The sequence below is a fragment of the Bos mutus genome, chromosome 17, assembly GCF_027580195.1.
Source record: "Bos mutus isolate GX-2022 chromosome 17, NWIPB_WYAK_1.1, whole genome shotgun sequence".
NCBI classification, from domain to species: Eukaryota; Metazoa; Chordata; class Mammalia; order Artiodactyla; family Bovidae; genus Bos; species Bos mutus.
Window position 1 is genome coordinate 65,400,972 of NC_091633.1, and position 22,480 is coordinate 65,423,451.

Here is a 22,480-nt window from a genome sequence, read left to right on the forward strand (position 1 = left end):
GGATGAATATTTTAACTGCCGTAAGTAGGTAATGTTTTACTTGAATTTTGGATGCCAGATAATAAAATACAGAAACTTACCAGGGAGTGACAAATTTCCACATTCACTACCAGTTTCTCTAGACTGGCTATGCCTTTCATTCTGGGGTTCCAAAATGTCTCTGTACTTCGAGACCATAAGAACAGAGATAAAGTATACAACTGCCAAGGCTAAAAATTGTGCTTGTTTGCTATCCTCCTGGGGAGAAAATAAAAGGAGTTAACCATGCCACTACTAAGTAACACGTTCGAATCTTATTTTACAAGACAACATTCAAATACAAAACACATTCACGAATCTTTCGATATACATAGAAAATAGTAATGAATTCACCTGAGCAAAAATTGAACAAAGACTCTTGAAAAAATGCCTGTATATGTTAGTTTTATGCTTGTGAAACAGGAGAGAAACGCTGGCTCATTTTTTTTACATTAAGTAACTCAATCTGAAGAGATATGTCCTAATATACTTTATAAGATTAATCAAATAGCAACTATAATTATATATGAACCATTATTTTTACTTCCAACCATAAGAATTAAATTATGTTTTAAGAAAATCAGAATAACAGTTTTCCTAAAAGACAAATGTTTGAGATTATTAAAAGTGAGGTTATCAGAGACAGAACTAGATGCTAAAGAACTTTTCAAGAGTATTTCAAAGGAATATAGACAACCAAGTGACTAGGACTTAATATAGTGTCTGGAGAAAGAAAAGAACAAACCAGGCTGATCTCTAAAGAGGTTCAGGCTTCATCTCAGCTCTACAGATCACCTATACATATCAATGACCGCTTCACCTAATAAAATTCCCCATTTTCAAAGGAACATTGCACACATCATGAATTTTGATAAGTTTTCAAAATACATTTGAATCTAAAGGAAAAAGTCAAAATTTGTCCATCAAATTCTGAAACTCAAGTAGCAGATAAATTTAGGATAAACAAAACAAAGAACATGGTTGCCTAGGAGATAAATAAATGGAAACAACTGGTACAAATAATGCTTTAAAGTTACCAATTAATGATTATCAAAAGTTTTGGACACAATTTCAGAGAAAAATTAAATTTCAGAGTCTACTGAACATATCCACTTAACAGGATTATTAGATGTATTTATAATCTGACAAGAATCTTTGGTAGTTTTTAGGTTCATCTGTAACACCTTATTAGTCTTGATGGAAAAGATATGTTCATTTTTCCTTTCTTAATGTACCCTTTTCTCCAGAAACTCCTATGTTCTTCTGCCACATAATCCTACCATCTATTACAATAACTGCTACCAATGGTAACAACATTAACAATGTAGGCAAATAACTTGCTTGGGCTTCTTAATGTTTTATAAATTATTTCTACCTATCTAAATGTTCAAGCTGGTTTTAAAAAAGGCAGAGGAACCAGAGATCAAATTGCCAACATCCGCTGGATGATTGAAAAAGCAAGAGAGTTCCAGAAAAACATCTATTTCTGCTTTATTGACTATGCCAAAGCCTTTGACTGTGTGGATCACAATAAACTGTGGAAAATTCTGAAAGAGATGGGAATACCAGACCACCTGACCTGCCTCTTGAGAAATCTGTATGCAGGTCAGGAAGCAACAGTTAGAACTGGACATGAAACAAAAGACTGGTTCCAAATAGGAAAAGGAGTACGTCAAGGCTGTATATTGTCACCCTGCTTATTTAACTTATATGCAGAGTACATCATGAGAAACGCTTGGCTGTAGGAAGCACAAGCTGGAATCAAAATTGCCGGGAGAAACATTAATAACCTCAGATATGCAGATGACACCACCCTTATGGCAGAAAGTGAAGAGGAACAAAAAAGCCCCTTGATGAAAGTGAAAGAGGAGAGTGAAAAAGTTGGCTTAAAGCTCAGCATTCAGAAAATGAAGATCATGGCATATGATCCCATCACTTCATGGCAAATAGATGGGGAAACAGTGGAAACAGTGTCAGACTTTATTTTTTTGGGCTCCAAAATCACTGCAGATGGTGATTGCAGCCATGAAATTAAGACGCTTACTCCTTGGAAGGAAAGTGATGACCAACCTAGATAGCATATTGAAAAGCAGAAACATTACTTTTTCAACAAAGATCTGTCTAGTCTAGGCTATGGTTTTTCTAGTGGTCATGTATGGATGTGAGAGTTGGACTGTGAAGAAAGCTGAGCGCCAAAGAATTGATGGTTTTGAACTGTGGTGTTGGAGAAGACTCCTGAGAGTCCCTTGGACTGCAAGGAGATCCAACCAGTCCATTCTAAAGGAGATCAGTCCTGGGTGTTCATTGGAAGGACTGATGATGCAAAGAGTTGACTCATTGGAAAAGACTCTGATGCTGGGAAGGATTGGGGGCAGGAGAAGGGGACAACAGAGGATGAGATGGCTGCATGGCATCACCAACTCAATGCACGTGAGTTTGCGTGAACTCTGGGAGCTGGTAATGGACAGGGTGGCCTGGCGTGCTGCGATTCATGGGGTCGCAAAGAGTTGGACATGACTGAGTGAATGAACTGAACTGAACTGAAATCTTTATTTAGCCCATTAGCATGTTCAGTGTTTAGTAACTACAGTATGAAGTATACAGGGTATGCCTGATTTATGCCCAAATAAGAAATATCGCATAGATCCTTATGTTTAAGACCTAGCTCCCGAAACAAATTTGTTTTCAACTGTAGCTGTCATTTATTAAATACATACTGTGAGTCAGGCACTGTGCTACAGTCATTAACCCACATACATAAAATGAGGCCTACAGAAGTTAAGTAATTTACCTAAGGGCACACAGTGAATGCAAAAGCAAATCTGAACTCAGATTAGAGTGATTAAAAACCGTAGCTCTTAACCTCTAGGTAATGATTTATTTATATCCCTAATCTTAGGTAATTTCCTTTTTCTTCAAAGTTTGCTTATGCTAGAATAGGCTCTGGATGTAGCCTGGGAAATAAGCTCTTTTCTCTTTTCTAAAAGTCCTATAAGGTGACTATATCACTTTTCTAATTACCAAAAAAATTAAAGTTATTTGTTACTTTCAGAAATGACATGGTAGACATGGGAGACGCTCTAATTCTCTGTCCAAATATTGTGATATAATAAGAGGCAGAGTAACATGTATTGATTTCATTTTAAATGTTATAGGAAAGTCATCAGAAAAATTTTAATGCCAGACTTACTTCACTTATTGTAGATTTTTAAAATTCATTTTAGGAAATACAAAGTTATAGGGCAATAGACTCAATAACTACTCCAAGAGAATGGGGAGAGAAGGAAGCAGCAATATTTGGTTCCACAGTAGACCACAGGCAGTGGGTTTCGAAAAACACAAAGGTGATGCTTTGTTAATAAAAGGAATAATACAGTTACCAAAAAGCAAATACCTGAGATCCAGAGAGGGAGCATAATTAAGTACATACAGATGTTAGTTAAGATGAAAATTTGAAGTATGGTTAACATGACAATTTCAAGAATCAGATTCCTTAGGCCCTTACTCAACTTTTACCTATCACTATTTGTGGTTTTAAGCAGATAATTTAAGCTAATACTGCTATCTTTCTCATACAAGTATTGTGTGAATTAAAGGAGATAATATATTATCAATCATCCAGTCCTATGCTTAATATGAAATAAGTGTTTAAGACTATTAGCTATAGCTAATAACAACTACTACTAACAAATTGCATACTTCATGAAGAATCAGGAGTACACTAAAACAGAGAAAGGAAAATTAAAACTGAAGTTATAAAATTTATTTTTAAAAAACTTATGTGTAGTATAGAGCAGCCTAGTACTCAACACACAGTAACAGTTCAGTGAATGTTAACGATAATACTCCAAATCCAAGTGAGTAGGATCACAAATGATTTTAATTTTCATGTTTATGCTTTTTTATACAACATTACAATTTCTACATGAAATTCTGCCATATTATGTATCAAAATTAGCTAAAACAAACCTATCTTTCACCTTTAAAATACTTAAAAAATACCATAAACAACATTTCGTCATGTACTTTTTTTTATTTTTTAACTTATTTATTTTTAAATATAAATTTATTCATTTTAATTGGAGGCTAATTACTTTACAATATTGTAGTGGTTTTTCCATATATCGTCATGAACTTTATATCATATAAAACTTTCAAAGCACAGGTTCTGGTGTTTGACTGATGAGTTTGAATCCTATCATTTTCTAGCTCCATTAGCTTAACAAGTGACATGAACTCTCTGTGCTTCAAATTCCTCATTTATAAAACTGGAATTACAATGTACACAACTCAAGAAGTTGTTGGAATTAACGATAATACATAAAGCACTTACATTGCTTACTATCTAATAATGTATTGTTATCAGTAGCAACACTCTGATATATTAGCTCCATGTATATAAACAATACCTTCTAAGATTCGAAAATCATTGTCAAGACAACTGGTATCTGAGTCTTATTTCTACTTGATGATTTTATATCACAAAAAGTGTTCACTCTCAATACTGTGGGCCTAGGAGGAAATATGTATCAGCTAAGAGAATATGTGAAAGAAATACTGTAACTTACTATGTCTCTGAAGACAACTGCCCGAAGTCGATTAATATCCATGTCTTGTAAGAGCCTGTCAAAATCTCTCACTGGAGATATACCACCAGTTACAAGGTCCACTGGACTCTATTTAAGACAAAACATATAAACATACATTGCACAGACATTCTAAAAAATAACACACTATTCCATGGGCCCCAGCTTGTTTTCCTCCTCCTCCTCGCTTCTGTTTTTGGGTGTCAGGACGGAGGTGGGGGGTATAGAAGGGAGCCAACAAGCACGTGAAATGCAAACTGACGTGTCTGGAGGGAAAGTATCGTGCACACAAGGAGAGTAAACGTTTGGAAAAGCAGACAAGATGAAGTATAAGCAAATCTTTACTGTATACTCAAACACAAATATTTGAAGGTTATGTCCACAGACTAAAATAACTATTTTAGGACTTCTGTCAGATTTATTTAACTTTATGTTGAAATGAACAAATAAATTTAAGATCTTAACTGTAAAATAAGAGAATGCTTTCTTATTTAATTAATTATTCCGCAGGCTTACCTTCGCAGCAGATTTCCCAGTGGGAATCAGGCTGTGTGCCATTTTCTGGCTTTTTCCTGCTTCGCCTTTACTTCTCAGCTGTGACTGCTGCTGACACTCTAAGCAATTCCTTACTGCCACTGCACACACTGCAATTTATTTTAAGAAAAAACTGTATTTAAGATTATGGGACTGACAAAACCCACCTAAATAAGTTGCATAAGATTTTATTTGAAACAGATCACCTTCAGCAAATTCCTAAAATATCCCTGGGCTTTATCACCCACTGTTTGTTTGCTGACTCTGGTAGCCAATCTATAGGGCCCACTGCTAAAAGAGAATCAGTTCAAGAACCTTAAGAAACACTAGACTGTTTCTTAGATCTCACATAAGTTACCTGAAATAATCTTTTATGGAGGAAAAGATAGGGAAGAAAAAATTTCAAAAGTGAAGGAAAACAAAGTAAATCACATTGCCATCAACTAGTCCTTCTATTATCTTCACTAAAGTACAACAGTTAAACTAGAAACCTGCACGTTTTTCTTAAAATTTTTAGGATTACAGCATGATAGTAATAGGTACTGATAGAGGGTATAGCATTAAAGGGAATATTTATTTATAAGGTCTATCTTTTACTGGCTTTCATTAAAACAGTTCAAAAGGTAGGGGACAAAAAGGAGATTGTGATGAATATACAATCCAAAATTACCTCTCTAAACTTCTCACTTATCAGGCAGTTAACTCAAGTTATTCAGATATTAACTGTGAATTTTAAAGAATTAGGTAATACACAATTGTCTATGAATTGATTCATAGCATGTAATCATCTCCAATCCCAGCCAAATTGGTAGCCCTAAAAGTATTTGTCTCCACAAGAATGGGAGAGCAAATTAGGAACAAAATAGCAAACGTAAGTGATAACTTCAAGTACCAGCTGACTCTCATACAGCTACTACACACGGAATTGAAAAAGGAGAATGTTCAGAAAGGTGCCCAAAGAGAGCCACAGAATTGGAAAAAGAGAAGGAACACAGTGAAGAGGGAGGGAGAGAGAACATGGAATACACCTCTGTGCAGTCTGGGGTCAGGCCCAGCAAAAAACGTTCCAACTACTTTTGTCAGAGGGTTGTACAGCATCAAGTTTGGGTCTGCGTTACAAAGCTAAAAACCACATTTGAGTGCCTAGTGTCAGTCAGTCTCAGCGGCACAGTTTACTCTTACTGTTGCCATCTGACCTCCTCACTTCCAACTTCACAAACACAGGGGTGAGGCGACCAGGGATCAAAACATCTGGACTGCTGTGACCAAGCTCACCAGGTTCTATTAAGTGGTCCTGAACAAGGAGAACATGTGGTGCTGGAGTACACTGAATTATTTCTTTATTTTCTTCTATAGTTATGAAAACAGAGGGAGACAGAGTATTCTCCTAGTTTCTGAATTTAATACTTCTTGAGTATAGAGAAGCATTGCTAGTGTAGGCTTCTACTTTCGATTCTATAAGTGTACTCTTTTCAGGAAGTGGAGAGGCTTAAAAAATGGCACATACAAAGTAATGGGTTCTAAATATTTTAATTATATTATTGATATAAAGTTTAATGGTGTATCCTATAACAGAAAGAACAGCAATACTAGTAAAACTATATTCAAATTCCTACTCTGCCAATTTAGAGCTTCTGAATTTTCATTAAGTTAACTAACTTCTTTTATCTCAAATTTCCTCATGAATAAAAGAAAATACAAATGAATGAATGGGAGAAAACGACTGCTGACTCAATGTGAAAATCAGAAATGACACATAACAATAGTAAATGATAGCTTTTGTTTTGTCATGCTTACCATCTGACTCTTAACTAAGATTTTAAAACAACTCCCTAAAAATAGTATACCAAGTTCTTTAGAGTATCCTGAGTTTAAAAGTACTTTGAATGGTATTTTGAGTGAAAATAATCATTGTACAAAAAAAATCTAAGTACGTCTGAATATCTAAGTGTAGACGTTGTTGCTAAATATGGGAAAATATTTTATTAACTAATTAGACGTTCCACTTTTGATATTATATTTTCATAGGTACCTTATTTCTAATCTGTCTTCACATGGCCATGGTTCCTAAAGATTTTGCTTTCATTTCTTAGTCCCCTTTTCTCCACCTGCTGCTGCTGCTGCTGCTGCTGCTGCTAAGTCTCTTCAGTCGTGTCCAACTCTGTGCGACCCCATAGACGGCAGCCCACCAGGCTCCCCCGACCCTGGGATTCTCCAGGCAAGAACACTGGAGTGGGTTGCCATTTCCTTCTCCAATGCAGGAAAGTGAAAAGTGAAAGTGAAGTCGCTCAGTCGTGTCTGACTCTTAGAGACCCCGCAGACTGCAGCCTACCAGGCTCCTGCATCCATGGGATTTTCCAGGCAAGAGTACTAGAGTGGGATGCCATTGCCTTCTCCGTCTCCACCTACTTCTCTCCATTTAATAAGCAAATAAATCATCAACAAAGTCTCAGTATTTATAACTAGATACAGGAAACATTCTGCATAGAGAAAAATAATTTTTCTTCACCTAAGGAATTTCAGATATCACTTAAAAACTCAAGGAAGAACTGCCTCCAGGAGAAGAGCAGATTTTACCACAACTTATTTTATCACAACTTATTTGGATTAATGGCTACACTTGAACGATGCTAGTTTAGAACCTTGCTACCGAAGTGTGTTTCTAAGAGAAGCAGCATCAACACTACCTGAGAATTACTAGAAGGACAATTTTAGGCCTCATCTCAGACCTATATAAGCTAATCAGCATTTTAACAATATCGTCTGGTGATCCATGTGTACAAATCACATCAAAATTTGAGAAGCACTACTTCAAAGCAAAAGGCGACTGGGGGTTGCAGGGAGTAATGCTGACCAGAATCAACTTTGTAGAATTTTCAAAACATATCCTCCTCCTCGATCCACCCTTATAAGTACTACTATAGCCAATGCATACACAGTCCTTTACTCTTTGGAAAGTAAAAAGTATCATAAGACAAATTGCCTAGCACATATTTTCCCACCAACAGGGGAAAGAAAATATTCAACTTAATATGTCTGTATTAATGAAAATTTAAGTAAATTCCTAAGTAATGGGGTTTAACAGCTCACCTAGTCGGAGACTCTGACGCAAAATTCCTCCAGATGACATATTTTTTTCAGCTTCAATTTCAGTGAAGCCAAGAGAACTTGCAAATATAAGTACATCCACAAGGCTAATTAATCTCTGCAAAAATGTCACTGAGGCTTCTATTGAAAGCCCTTGAGTAGGTTCAATATTCTCCAGCTCATGCTGTAAGGAATAAATTTTGACATTTATATATATATTGATAAAAATCCAATTTTATGGGATACATTTCCCAAATTTCTAAATTTTATAAAAAGTTTGGCTTTTATAAATCTAGTTCAACAGAGGAATTTCCTTATCATTTCCTCTAAAAAAAAAAAAAGCACACATACAGGTGAAACACTGTCGGTCATATTCCTCACTAACTAATTCATCCCTGATAATTAAACATTCTTTAGTGCCATCATTCCTGGGACAGAGTCTGAGGTCCTTTCAAGTAATTATAACAGATTCTGCTGTTTTTGAATTACAGAACCTATGATGTACAGTAACCACCAAATTTAAGTTTTAATCAATATGAACATACAAATCATGTTTTCACACCAATTCTACATAGTAAAGTCCTTACTGTAGCCGATGTAGCAGCTGAAAGCAATGGCAGTATTCCCCCACAAGCCATGACCATATTGTCCATCACTTGAGAGATGAGATGAATTGTGTTGTGTACAAAGATGACATTATCACTGCTATTCACGAAGTCCATAACTGTCTTTGTTGAATGGCTGTCCAAAGATAAATGATGTTTACTCATAATGCTAAAGAAAGGAAATCACATTTGCCTACTTGAGGGAAGGGAGGATAAGAGGGTGCTTTTTTTGCCTCATCTTGAAAGCTGAGGAAATATAATGATGCAGCAGGCATTTTGGGGGGTGTATACTTCCTCAGAATATGTAGACCATTCCATATCAATGGTTACTATCTGTGCTGTTTTTCAGTTCTGAACAATAAATACTATTGATCTCACACTTAATATAAAAGTTGAACTAAATTACCCTAAATTAGGAGCAAAATTTGAAGCAACAAAAACTAAGAGGTAAATGGGGCTACATGTGCTATTAAAAATGAATTTTCTAGTAACATTTTCTTAGATAATGCCATGGAATGTTTTTAAACAGAGTAAGAGTAGAATACAACTAACAATAAACAAATTAGGCACTTTTAAAAATCATAAATCACACAATGGAGGATAATCTAAAATACACAGACTTTTTATAGTAAAAACACATTGGAAAATTAGATACTTTATCTAAATCCTATTTTTTTACTTCTTCTAGAAATAAATGCATTTGGTAGACCTACATTCAGGCAAATTATATGATATAAAATATGTCACAGAAAATCATCAGCAAATATTTTGAAAGAAAAATCTCTGATTTTCAAGTTTTTGTATTCTAATACAATACCTCACTTTTGTAAGAGAATAAACATTAATTCAATAAAACCCTACCACAGAAATAATTTATATCCTACTTTTGAACCAAATGACTACAGTTAACTACAGAATGTTAACTAAATAAATTTCTTTGAAAACAAAGACTAAAATTTATATACATCTTCTATAATAAATAAATGAACAAACCTTCTCCACATCTGTATGTCTGTTTCTATTGAAAATAATAGGTCAGTGAGCAAACGCTGATGCATTTGAGACCATCTGAACTCAGGAATACGGAATATAGACCTGGAATCCCTCCTTTGTCCATTAACTGTGTCGGCTGTTCCTTGCCTGGGCTGCTCCTGTTGCCTTGACATCTAATAGAGAAAGTTAAAAAGAGTAATAAAGTAAGTTCAACTGCAAAAGAAGGCATTAACATCTAATACAGTCTATGCAATTCATCTAACAAATACTCACATTTCAAGACACTAAGAAACCAAATCAGAGAAAAATTATTAATGAATAATAACAATGATACATTTAAAGCAAAGTTACAAAAAATGCTAAACCAGCACAATTCAGCAGTAACTGGCCTGGAACCATGTTAGTGTTATCACCAGTTAATACAGCATTTTATACATGAATCAAGAAGTTTTGGATTTTCAGTATTGACATAAAAGAAAGGCTGCATCTAGATTATAAATTAGCTAGAATTAAGAAAAAACAAAAATAAAGACAAAAGAATGAAGACCAAACCAATAAAAAAGGAAGAAGGAGAGCAGTAAGAGTTGAATCAAGTGGGAAATGACAACATGGAACCTCAGTGGTTCATGGATCCCTCTGAGATACTGGTCAAGAAGAAAGCTATGCCTCTAAATCTCACAAAGGCTCCTGCCGCTCACAAACAGACCTCATGGAACAATTTTAAACTGCATATTTTGTACATAAAATTATACAAAGCAGGTGGTTCTGCAGGAAGGTGGCAGAAAAACTAATGTCGTAACTACGACTGGGGTCATCAAATAAAGGGTAAAGGGAAAGTATTTCCAATGTTTCCTTTATAAAAGCTAAAAATAGGCTAACAGTGAAACCTGAAAGTAGTAACTTTTAATGATACTGTAGTGAAACTAACAATAAAAGCTGCCATTTAACAAACTTACACTAAAAATCAAACCCTGCTAAAGATAAGAAATAAAATCTTCATATTCACCACATTTATGTAATCGCAAACAGCTTATCAACCAACTTTAAAACAAAATAAAATGTAAGTATATACACTTGTTCTATTTCAACTCAATGCAAATACAGTTCAAGGAAATAATAAGTATAATCACCTCAAGCGCAGGTTGAGGAGGCTGGGACACTTCCATGTTTGTATTGGCTTTCAATTCCAGTCTCTCAGTATCTGTGGCAACACTGGAAACATCCAACTTAGCAATCTTATGCTCAGAAGTAGTAGGAGACTCAAAGATATTCCCATGAGAATCACTATTTAGTTTGGTTTCTCCAGTGGAGTTAGTCTTCTCCCGTTCCTCCAGCGTATGAGCAACGTCCGGATGTACAGCTGCTTGGGAAGCAGTCACATCTGCTAGGGTAGCTGAAGCCCCTGGTGCTGTCATAGGCAAGATTTCAGAATCTTCAGGATCTTGAGTTTCACTGTCAGTTTGTTTCTTATTTACAGCCTCTTCCTCTTGAAATATTAATTTATGGACATTACTAAACACATCCACTCTCTCACTGGCTTCAGAAGCACCTGGAGACAAACTATTGTCCTGGGGCTCTGTGGGGAGACTGGCTTCCTCAACAGGACTACATTCTACCTTCAGTTCTACATAATCATCATCATCTTCTTCCTCTACTATAGACTTATCTAATAATTCTGGCACCTCTGAAGCATCTTCTTCTGAAGGAGAACTGATGGAAGCAGTTACTTCATTGACAGTCACTGTGTCTTTGCCGGTTGTGAAAGAATCAGAGGAAATGGTTGCAGCTTCTGTTATGTCAGAAGATCCTTCTAAATTATCTGCATTAACTGTTTCATTTATCAGTGTTTCTTCTAAAGGGACTTCATCCAGTAACTCCTCATTTTCTGGCCCAGTTGTCCTTTCTTCATTAGATGTAGCAGGAATTTGCAGTTCAGTGTTGGATGCAGATTCTACTGAACTTGTCTGTCCAATACTTGACTTTTCATCACTATTTCTAGTGATATCAGAAGACACAGGAGAATCCTTTGTATCTGATTGTTGGGATCCTACAGAAACATTAACCTCCCTGCTAATGCCAGAGACTGCTTGAACTGGACTTGAAGAACAATGCCCTGTTTCTTCATCAACTTTTCCCTGGTGTTCCCTTAATATACTGGCAAGGTTTTCTTTGTGTATTTCAAAAGTGACCTAGAGGAAAAATATACAAGGAGTCAAAATACACACAAAAAATAAATGAACAGAGCAAACAAAACATAAAATTTAAATGTTCAATTTTTCCAACACATGGTTTATATGATGCAAGAGATAATTTTCCTATAATACCAAATGATAAATAAAAGGTAACAACCACAAAAATCTAAATCATCAAAAAAATTACAGCTAATCAATGCTAACAGGTAGCATGGCATCAATCAATAACAAGAACACAGTTATTTAGATTATATTTTTAAGACATATGTATAGGAAAACAGTACATTATTCTACTAACCTGTATAACTTGTACCAGGATCTAAGTATGAACCATTGGAAAGTGCTCTGTGCACTATGTAATATATTGTTTAAGAAGCAATGAAAACACATTTTCCCATGATTTATTCTCAGCAGAGATCAAAAACATCAGTTATGTTCACTTCATATATGATGCAAATTATATATACTTAAATATTATATATAGTATATATTATAGCTCTCTCTGCATTTATTTAGCTATGAAAACAACTTCATACTAAGGTAAAGAATATAAAATTTTAGCAATGAAATAAAAAGATCCAACCATTCCCCAAAGGTCAAACATAATTTTCGAAGCTGAACTGATCACAAATGGTCTGAAAGTTCCAGTTAATTCACCCATGCAATTCATCCATCCACTTGTAGAGCTGTATATAAGCGATTACTATATACTCAACCCTGTGAACATACCCATATCATGCTTATTAGCATTTTGCCCAACTAAATGGAAGAATTTCAAGGTTTAAGTATAAGAGAGAGCGCTGTGATTTTAATGTCAAAGGTTTATGATGTTATTTCATCACATATTATTACATTATAGCCACCACTGGAATCTTCCCTGGTTGCTCAGAGGGTAAAGCTTCGCCCACAATGCAGGAGACCTGGGTTCGATCCCTGGGTCGGGAAGATCCCCTGGAGAAGGAAACAGCAACCCACTCCAGTACTCTTGCCTGGAAAATCCCATGGATGGAGAAGTCTGGTAGGCTACAGTCCATGCCGTCGCAAAGAGTCGGACATGACTAAGCGACTTCACTTTCACAGCCACCATTATGTGACTGTCACTAGCACGTTTCAATGTGAACATCACCCAAAAAAGTAAATATAATACATGCAGAAGGTTTAGGCATAATTAGAGTTTATCAATGCTAGAAGTGTTTATGTAACCTATATTATTATAATAAGCATAGTAAATTGAACCTTGTAGTCAACAAACCTTTATTGAGCCCTAGTATGGGAGGATGATGGTAGATAAAAAAGAAGAAAAGATGATTTTTCATGCCCAAAGATTCACAGGCCTTTCTGAAGGCCTGTGAATGCAAGTATGTATGCAGGCAGATATAATACAAACAAAACTATAAATAATGCACAATGTACACAGTTCCTTCTATAGCTGTTAACTGGCCTTTACGTATGACAAATACAGTACAGTCTTGCCATAATGGAGTATAGTGAAAGTGTTAGTTGTCAGTCATATCCGACTCTTTGCGACCCCCACGGACTGTAGCCCATCAGGTTCCTCTGTCCATGGGATTCTCCAGGAAGGAATACTGGAGTGGGTTACCATGCCCTCCTTCAGGGAATCTTCCCAACTGAGGGATCAAACCTAGGTCTCCCCATAATGTGGTATACCTAAAAATAAAATGTTTAGGAAATAAATATTTTCCAATTTTGAATATGTGGGAAACTTTTTTGAGTATTTCAAAATGAAATGCTTATATTCAACACTAAAGAGTAAAATGGCATAATAACATTAAAAAATATCAATTTCTTCAATGCCCAGAAGGCTGATATCATCTTTGAACTAAGTTCTTTAATTGATGAATTCCTCATTTATTCATCCGAGAAAAATTTACTGAATTATCTACAGCACGCCAGACACTGTGTGGTGAACAATACAATGTTCATGGTGCCTATGTTTACTGGAATAGGTGAAAGATAAACACACAAACATATAAGATAATGTCAAGTAATAGTAAGACAATTTTAAGAAAAAAGCTGGGGGGTGCAGAATAACTGAAGAAGAAAATCTAGGTGGGAGGTATGCTTTACTAGGGAAACTGGGCAAGGTCTCTGGAGATGTTTGAACAGAGAAAGTGACAAAGAAAGTTACACGAATATCGAAAAAGTTTCAGGCTGAAGGAAAAACAAATGCAAAGGCCTTGGAGCCAAAGTAAGTTTGGTATGTTTCAGGAACAAGAAACCACCAGAGGACTGCAGACGATGAGGTGAGAGATGGAGCCAGTGCTTTACGGTTGCAGAGAACCATAAACTGTGTACCAGACTTTGAATTGTATTCTGCCATACATGCTATAATATCTGTCATGACATATTAATACATAATCATGTGTAACACAACAGTATTATAGAATGAGTTCAGTTTTGAATAATCATGGGTTTGACTTTACTCAAATTGAGGATTTTTAAAATTTTTATTATAAACTGTATCAATAAGTATGAATATATACAATCTACGTGTACGGTTAAAGAGCAATTTTTTAGCCCCACGCGATTTTTATACCCATGGCAAGGAACAGAACATACCTCGCAATTCTACTATGTGCCCATCCTCAATTGTACTCTGAACCTCACCAACTCCCAACAAGAGGAAATCACCATCCTTGTATTTCTATTCATTGTTTCCTACTTTAATAGTTTACTACCTATATAGTAAACATACCTAGAATGTTTAGTTTGAGATACTAAGTAGAGCATAAACCTAGCCAACTAAAAGAAAGACCAACATTCCCAGAGTTAACCAAAGGCTCCCGGAAAAGAAAACTACACAGGACCTGTGTACCCAGCAGGTTCCAGCTTCTCTAAGAGGATACAGAAGACCATTTATGTCTATAGGCAAGGTCATTAGGAAACACCGGGAAATACAAAGGATAAAAGATCTCTGAGGGCTAGTGGGGGCCAGGTAGTGGGTAGTTAGCATAAATAAGGTCCAACAAAAACTCTTATATTTGCCAGTTCTCAGCTTACAATTCTACTCTCAGAGCAGAGCACAACAGATCCCATGTTTGAGGGGTGAAGTGAGAATCTTCAGGTGATGCAGGGAGCAGGACTAGAGAGAACAGCAACTATTCACCACACTGTCAAGACAAGCAGTCATGAGGACATGCGCCCATCTCCTGTGGGAAATTTGTCCTCAGGCTTTAAAAAGATCTTACAAAGGCACCTGGCATTTCAGTAATAACAGCTCCCCCTATAACTGTATCTTAAGTCAAACTATTTCAGTTGAGATGGACTATCACAAGGCTACTACAATGCAGCCACCCTGGGACCTCCCTTCGCTGGAATCCTGGAGATCCCTTCATCTCTCTCCTGTTTCTTATATCCCGTATCTTCTTTGTTCTAGTCTCCCCTTTGGGTGCAGTATATCCTCCACTGTCCGCTTGAAATTTTTAAGACCGAAGGGTAAACTTCCTCTACCTTCACACTTGAAGGTCAGATAAAATCACAGGGTGGAAAACATCTACCTTCAGAATATGGAAGTTATGTCTTGATTGTCTTCTTCTTTCTGTGTTTATTGTTGGGAAGTCTGAGAGGTATTTCTGATTTGTGAACCTTCATATGACTTATTTTTACTTACTTTGTTCTTTTTCGTGAAATTTTACAAAGTCTTCTCTTTGTTCCTAGTGCTTTGCAATTCCCACAACAATTCCTGGTACGGATCTATTTTGACCCATGGTGCTAAATACCCACTGGGCCCTTCCAACCTACTAATGAATATCCTTTGGTTCTGAGAATTTTTCTTGAATAACTTAGTTTATACCCCCGTCCCCTCTCTCTCCCCTGTTCTCACTCCCCGGGATTTCTGTTTTTTGACAATGCACTGATTGGTCTCCTACTCTTCTTACCATTTCTCGATTTTCCATCTGCTTTGTCTTTTGGTTCTATTATCTGGAAAGTGCCTCATCTACCCACTGAACACGTTTTCCACTTTTCCACACGTTTTCACTCTTATGTGACTCTGCACTAGTCACTTCACTTTTCTGCTGCTCATATTTTTCCTAAGAAAGGTAAATACAAACTTCATATTTTAAATTTCTCTGGTGTCAAAAGGGAAAGGAAAGTTCCTCTCTCCCCTGTGGTTTTTCCTATAGAAAACTTGAAGTTGGAAATATTTTCTCTGGTAACTGGAGATGTATTTAAACCTTTTTAAAAGATAATAAGCCTCTTGCTAGTTTTGTATCCCTAGGATGTCTTTCCTGAGGGCATTGGAGCCATTCCTTTCAAACACATCAAGCATGATGGTGCCCTGTCTCTATAAGAATTTAAGCCTATGTGCTTGCCTCCAAGATGTAACCTCCAGTTTGTCAAAAATACATAAGAATTTATTTTTTTAATAAAAATAAGAAAATGTATGTAATGGATTATATCCAGCCATATAAAAGAATGAAATTTATTTTTTTCCTTTGTAATCTCCTTGGTGGATTGCATATGATATACACACATCATATTCTAATGTAATGCTTTTTTTTTTAGTAATAATAACGTTACATTCTTTTCTACAGGGAAGCCTGGCATGCTGCAGTCCATGGGGTCGCAAAGAGTCAGACATGACTTAGCAACTGAACAACAACAACAACAAATTCTCCTCTGCATTTTAAGGAGAGGATATTTTTGCATTGGCAAGAGGTTTTACTGTTAACTGCTTCCTTAACAGTACAGTAATAGTAACACATTATTAGCATATACTCATTGAAAGATTGAATGAGTTTTTGTATGTAAAATGCTTAAAATGATACAATATACAAAATAATCTATGTATGTGCTTAACATTATTACAACTATCATTAATTTTCAATAGGTGCTGTGGTGGTTCTTTGTCTATTATTAACATCAAACAGAATAGGATTCAGTTCTGGTTTCATGTCTTAGAATCTCATTTGTCCGAGGATGTTAGCTGCTTTTCTTCCATCTTCTTTCTTCTTCTTTATATCATGTTTTCTCTGAACTGCCTTTTATCTGCTTTGTTTCTATCTCCTGAGTGAGATGCTTTCCTTAACTTTCTTGTATAACTTGGTTCTTTCCTCAGATTAACACAAGGCGGGGCTAAAGCCCAAGAGGTTAAAAAGCTTTTTAACTTTTTACAAAGTACAGTAATCAACTTTTACCTCTACCACAGAATGATCTGGGCGGGGCCTAGGACAAGAAGGGACACAGACAACCCAAAGCCGCGCCCTCGGGTCCTGCCTGCAAGGTAATGGTCTGGTGCCTGTATTTTAGGAACCACGTGGGGAGCAGGGGATGGAAGTGTTACCTTTGCATTCAACACACAGTCTCTTAATCACCCTTCCCATTTGCTAATATAAACAAGACGGGTGATCCTCTGTGTTACCCTCCCTAAAAGTGTGGCAGAATAGGTTGGGGTTGTTTTCCAATAGCATAGAGTAGGGGAAAGTATCAAGATGTCAAAATCAAAGTTCTACTTAATCTTTTTAATGGTTTTTGCTTGCAGCACTGCCGCTGCTAAGTCGCTTCAGTCGTGTCCGACTCTGCGAGACTCCAGAGACGGCAGCCCACCAGGCTCCCCATCCCTGGGATTCTCCAGGCAAGAACACTGGAGCGGGTTGCCATTTCCTTCTCCAATGCATGAAAGTGAAAAGTGAAAGTGAAGTCGCTCAGTCGTGTCCGACAGCACATACAAGCAGTAATCTTAAGCTTCAAACAGTTGAGGGAGCCAGTTCTGAGAAATGTGAGACTTTTTTTTTTTTTTTTTAATGAAAATGAAGTTGATTTTTGGCTTCCCCATACTAAGCTTATGACTTACTTACCCCAAACCTAAATTAATACAACTTACCCAGCTGATCCATAGACTCTAAACTTGACTGTTATTTACCACACTCCTCTTCCCTCTATTCTGGGTATTTTTGTATTTTTGCAAAATCCTTTCATGGCATGTTTATGTTGCGTTTCAACACAAAATGCATTAAATGTTAGTGGTTTAACTTGCCAGCTTAACTCAATTAACAAACTGAGACACTGTATAGTAAGGATAAATTTTCACCCTACGTTAAGACCAACAGCTACACTCCTAAGGTGAGGAGGAACTGCTATCCCCTAGTTCAACTGCTACAAAAGAAACTTAACAGTAAAAAACCGCCATCCATTTCAAAACAAGTATGTGCCTATACTAAAGAGCACCGTTTTGAAGAATAAATAAAACAGATTTGAGACTAAAAAGTTAGAACCTACATTACTTCCACTATAAAACTCATTCAGTATGTTAAAACAGTATGGAAAAATTTCAAATTGTTATGATTATACTTGTTCAATATATTTTTACAAAGAATGTTAGTCATCATCTTAAAATGGTATACAACAGGAATTTAATAGACATTTCAAGAACTTAATATCTGATCTATGTGATCACATCTAACTACTATATATATATATATATTTTTTTTTTTAATTTGGTAATAGAATACAAATGGACTTCCCAGGTGGCACAGTAGTAAAGAATCCACCTGACAATGCAGGAGGCACAAGACATGGGTTTTCAATCCCTGGGTCAGGAAGATACCCTGGAGTAGGAAATGGCAACCCGCTCCAGTACTCTTTCCTGGAGAATCCCATGGAAAGAGGAGCCTGGCGGGCTATAGGCTATGGGGTTGCAAAGAGTCAGACATGACTACGTGACTGAGCATACAGCAAATACAGCATAATAGGATAAAAACTTAATAGAAAAAAATAAATGAAAAAGAGTCCTGAAAAAAATCATTCACTTTTATGTTAATGCTTTTATTAAGATTACTAACATTGTAGTAACAGGGAAACAAAACTTTCATAATACCTGCAGCCCACTGCAGTGCTCTATGCAGCGACGTTCCTTGCAAGTTCATAAACAACTTGAAGAATTCCTCTTGGATTCCCATGTCCCCTTCAGAGCCAATAGAAGATACATATTTTTGCTATCACAAACTCTCTCTTAAAGAGAGACTTTTCATGTTGCTCTGAACAGTATTCACTTAAGTTACAACTTCCCATGACTGTCTTTCAATCACTTGCTAAGAGACTGTTCATTCTAAAGGTGAAACACAATACGTATGTCTCTGTAATGTAGTTCTTTCTCACATTCTAACTGTATTCATGCTGAGGACAGAAACTTTGAACTGGCCATTTGAAAGATAGGTAACAAATAACATTTAGTATTAAATTTTCAAGCACAAGGAGATGGTTCCTATAATACACATTGCAATTCAACACAAAGTACAGTTTCATAAAGGTATACTTAATGTGCCACAGGAATGTATTTTCTTTTGTGATAAACAGACTTGTAGTCAAATCTGTTCTAAAACAGTGCTTTATCTTCCCTAAGCAAAGCAACTTGTTTATTCTTTTTTTTTGCAAATATGAATATTAGAAATGCATTTTAAATTTTTGAAGTTGATTTTTAAACCTTTTAATTTACTCCAGTAGTTGAAAACCTAAATGGCAACTGAGTAATTATCACTGTTGTTATCTTTTTTGATACTGTTTTCCTAAAAGTATTTGTGACTGATAATTCCTAATTAATTACCAGATATTGTTCTAAATTACTTCACTAAAAGACTAGTCATTAATCTTCCCAATCATTTGATAGCTAATCTATAGCTGTTTGCCATGTTTGGAAATCACTACTGTAAGCTACTAGTTAAAGACACTCATGCTGCTGCTGCTAAGTTGCTTCAGTCGTGTCCGACTCTGTGTGACCCCACACACAGCAGCCCACCAGGCTCCCCCGTCCCTGGGATCCAGGCAAAAACAGTGGAGTGGGTTGCCATTTCCTTCTCCAATGCATGAAAGTGAAATGTGAAAGGGAAGTCGCTCAGTTATGTCCGACTCTTCTCTGAAATACACTCATGAGCTAATAACTATAATGTTTCTTTAGCCATTACTTTCAACTTAATAGACACTCAAATTTACTAATTAGGAGATAAAAGATGAATGCAATATATTAAGAGATCAGCATTACTAACCTATGTATTAAAAAATTTTACCTATAAAATTTAGGTTGTTTTAAACATTAACAATGTTTAGGAATTAGCTTTCTTTTTGTAAGCAAATTCATCCTTTTTATTGGATGTTATTTTCCTTTGGAATAACAGCTGTATATGATATGTTAACTTCTTAAGTTACCAACCTTTCCACAGCTGATAAATAAGACACATTTTTCTTCAAAAACAGCTGAATCTTCCCATATGGGATATTAGGAAGCATAGCTCAAAATGATCATAACCACACAACAGGAAATCTTTTATAGAGACTCTGATGCAACAGCTTACAACAATAATGGCATTAAGACATAATAATTATAAGCAAATTTTAAGTATTTATAAGCTTATAGCAAGAAGAGATAAGAAAGCCTTCTTCAGTGATCAATGCAAAGAAATAGAGGAAAACAACAGAATGGGGAAGACTAGAGATCTCTTCAAGAAAATCAGAGATACCAAAGGAACATTTCATGCAAAGATGGGCTCAATAAAGGACAGAAATGGTATGGACCTAACAGAAGCAGAAGATATTAAGCAGAGGTGGCAAGAATACACAGAAGAACTGTACAAAAAAGATCTTCATGACCAAGATAATCACGATGGTGTGATCACTGACCTAGAGCCAGACATCCTGGAATGTGAAGTCAAGTGGGCCTTAGAAAGCATCACTATGAACAAAGCTAGTGGAGATGATGGAATTCCAGTTGAGCTATTCCAAATCCTGAAAGATGATGCTGTGAAAGTGCTGCACTCAATATGCCAGCAAATTTGGAAAACTCAGCAGTGGCCACAGGACTGGAAAAAGTCAGTTTTCATTCCAATCCCAAAGAAAGGCAATGCCAAAGAATGCTCAAACTACTGCACAATTGCACTCATCTCACACGCTAGTAAAGTAATGCTCAAAATTCTCCAAGCCAGGCTTCAGCAATATGTGAACCGTGAACTTCCTGATGTTCAAGCTGGTTTTAGAAAAGGCAGAGGAATCAGAGATCAAATTGCCAACATTCGCTGGATCATGGAAAAAGCAAGAGAGTTCCAGAAAAACATCTATTTCTGCTTTACTGACTATGCCAAAGCCTTTGACTGTGTGGATCACAATAAACTCTGGAAAATTCTGAAAGAGATGGGAATACCAGACCATCTGACCTGCCTCTTGAGAAATTTGTATGCAGGTCAGGAAGCAACAGTTAGAACTGGACATGGAACAACAGACTGGTTCCAAATAGGAAAAGGAGTACGTCAAGGCTGTATATTGTCACCCTGTTTATTTAACTTCTATGCAGAGTACATCATGAGAAACGCTGGATGAAAGAAACACAAGCTGGAATCAAGATTGCCGGGAGAATTATCAATAACCTCAGATATGCAGATGACACCACCCTTATGGCAGAAAGTGAAGAGGAACTAAAAAGCCTCTTGATGAAAGTGAAAGTGGAGAGTGAAAAAGTTGGCTTAAAGCTCAACATTCAGAAAACGAAGATCATGGCATCCGGTCCCATCACTTCATGGGAAATAGATGGGGAAACAGTGGAAACAGTGTCAGACTTTATTTTTCTGGGCTCCAAAATCACTGCAGATGGTGACTGCAGCCATGAAATTAAAAGACGCTTACTCCTTGGAAGGAAAGTAATGACCAACCTAGATAGCATATTCAAAAGCAGAGACATTACTTTGCCAACAAAGGTCCGTCTAGTCAAGGCTTTGGTTTTTCCTGTGGTCATGTATGGATGTGACAGTTGGACTGTGAAGAAGGCTGAGCGCCGAAGAATTGATGCTTTTGAACTGTGGTGTTGGAGAAGACTCTTGAGAGTCCCTTGGACTGCAAGGAGATCCAACCAGTCCACTCTGAAGGAGATCAGCCCTGGGATTTCCTTGGAAGGAATGATGCTGAAGCTGAACCTCCAATACTTTGGCCACCTCATGCGAAGAGCTGACTCATTGGAAAAGACCCTGACGCTGGGAGGGATTGGGGGCAGGAGGAGAAGGGGACGACAGAGGATGAGATGGCTGGATGGCATCACTGACTCGATGGACGTGAGTCTCAGTGAACTCCGGGAGTTGGTGTTGGACAGGGAGGCCTGGTGTGCTGCGATTCATGGGGTCGCAAAAAGTCGGACACGACTGAGCGACTGATCTGATCTGATAAGTTTATACATATTTACTGATCTATTTTATGCAAAATATCCTGGTTAAAAATCTAAATATTCTGGTCAAACCTAAGAGTTTAAATGCTACCCTAATAACAACCTGATTAGAGGGATATCAAGTATAAAGCCTAACCCATTCTAAGAAAACCACCTAAAAGAATTAGTTACCAAAACATTATATGTTCAATAACAAAGAGAAACAATTCTGTGAGGAAAACAAGTCACGTATGTAATAAGCACTATATACTCACCGTGTAATACACTCAAAACTTTTTTTAAGTAGGTAGTATATTTTAATGG

The 22,480-nt window shown here is 36.6% G+C and overlaps 1 protein-coding gene across 4 annotated transcripts in view; it reads right to left on the minus strand.

Moving 5' to 3' along the window:
• Nucleotides 1–22,480, minus strand: part of LRBA (LPS responsive beige-like anchor protein) — a 759,310-nt gene that overhangs the window by 574,052 nt on the left and 162,778 nt on the right. For all 4 annotated transcript variants that reach the window (XM_070386647.1, XM_070386648.1, XM_070386644.1 and 1 more), the window contains exons 23-29: nucleotides 10,954–12,012; nucleotides 9,824–9,996; nucleotides 8,813–8,966; nucleotides 8,229–8,409; nucleotides 5,121–5,248; nucleotides 4,587–4,694; nucleotides 81–237 (exon numbers count right to left, since the gene is read on the minus strand). In XM_070386647.1, coding sequence (XP_070242748.1) covers nucleotides 81–237; nucleotides 4,587–4,694; nucleotides 5,121–5,248; nucleotides 8,229–8,409; nucleotides 8,813–8,966; nucleotides 9,824–9,996; nucleotides 10,954–12,012 — 1,960 coding nt within the window. The remainder of the gene's footprint in view (nucleotides 1–80; nucleotides 238–4,586; nucleotides 4,695–5,120; nucleotides 5,249–8,228; nucleotides 8,410–8,812; nucleotides 8,967–9,823; nucleotides 9,997–10,953; nucleotides 12,013–22,480) is intronic.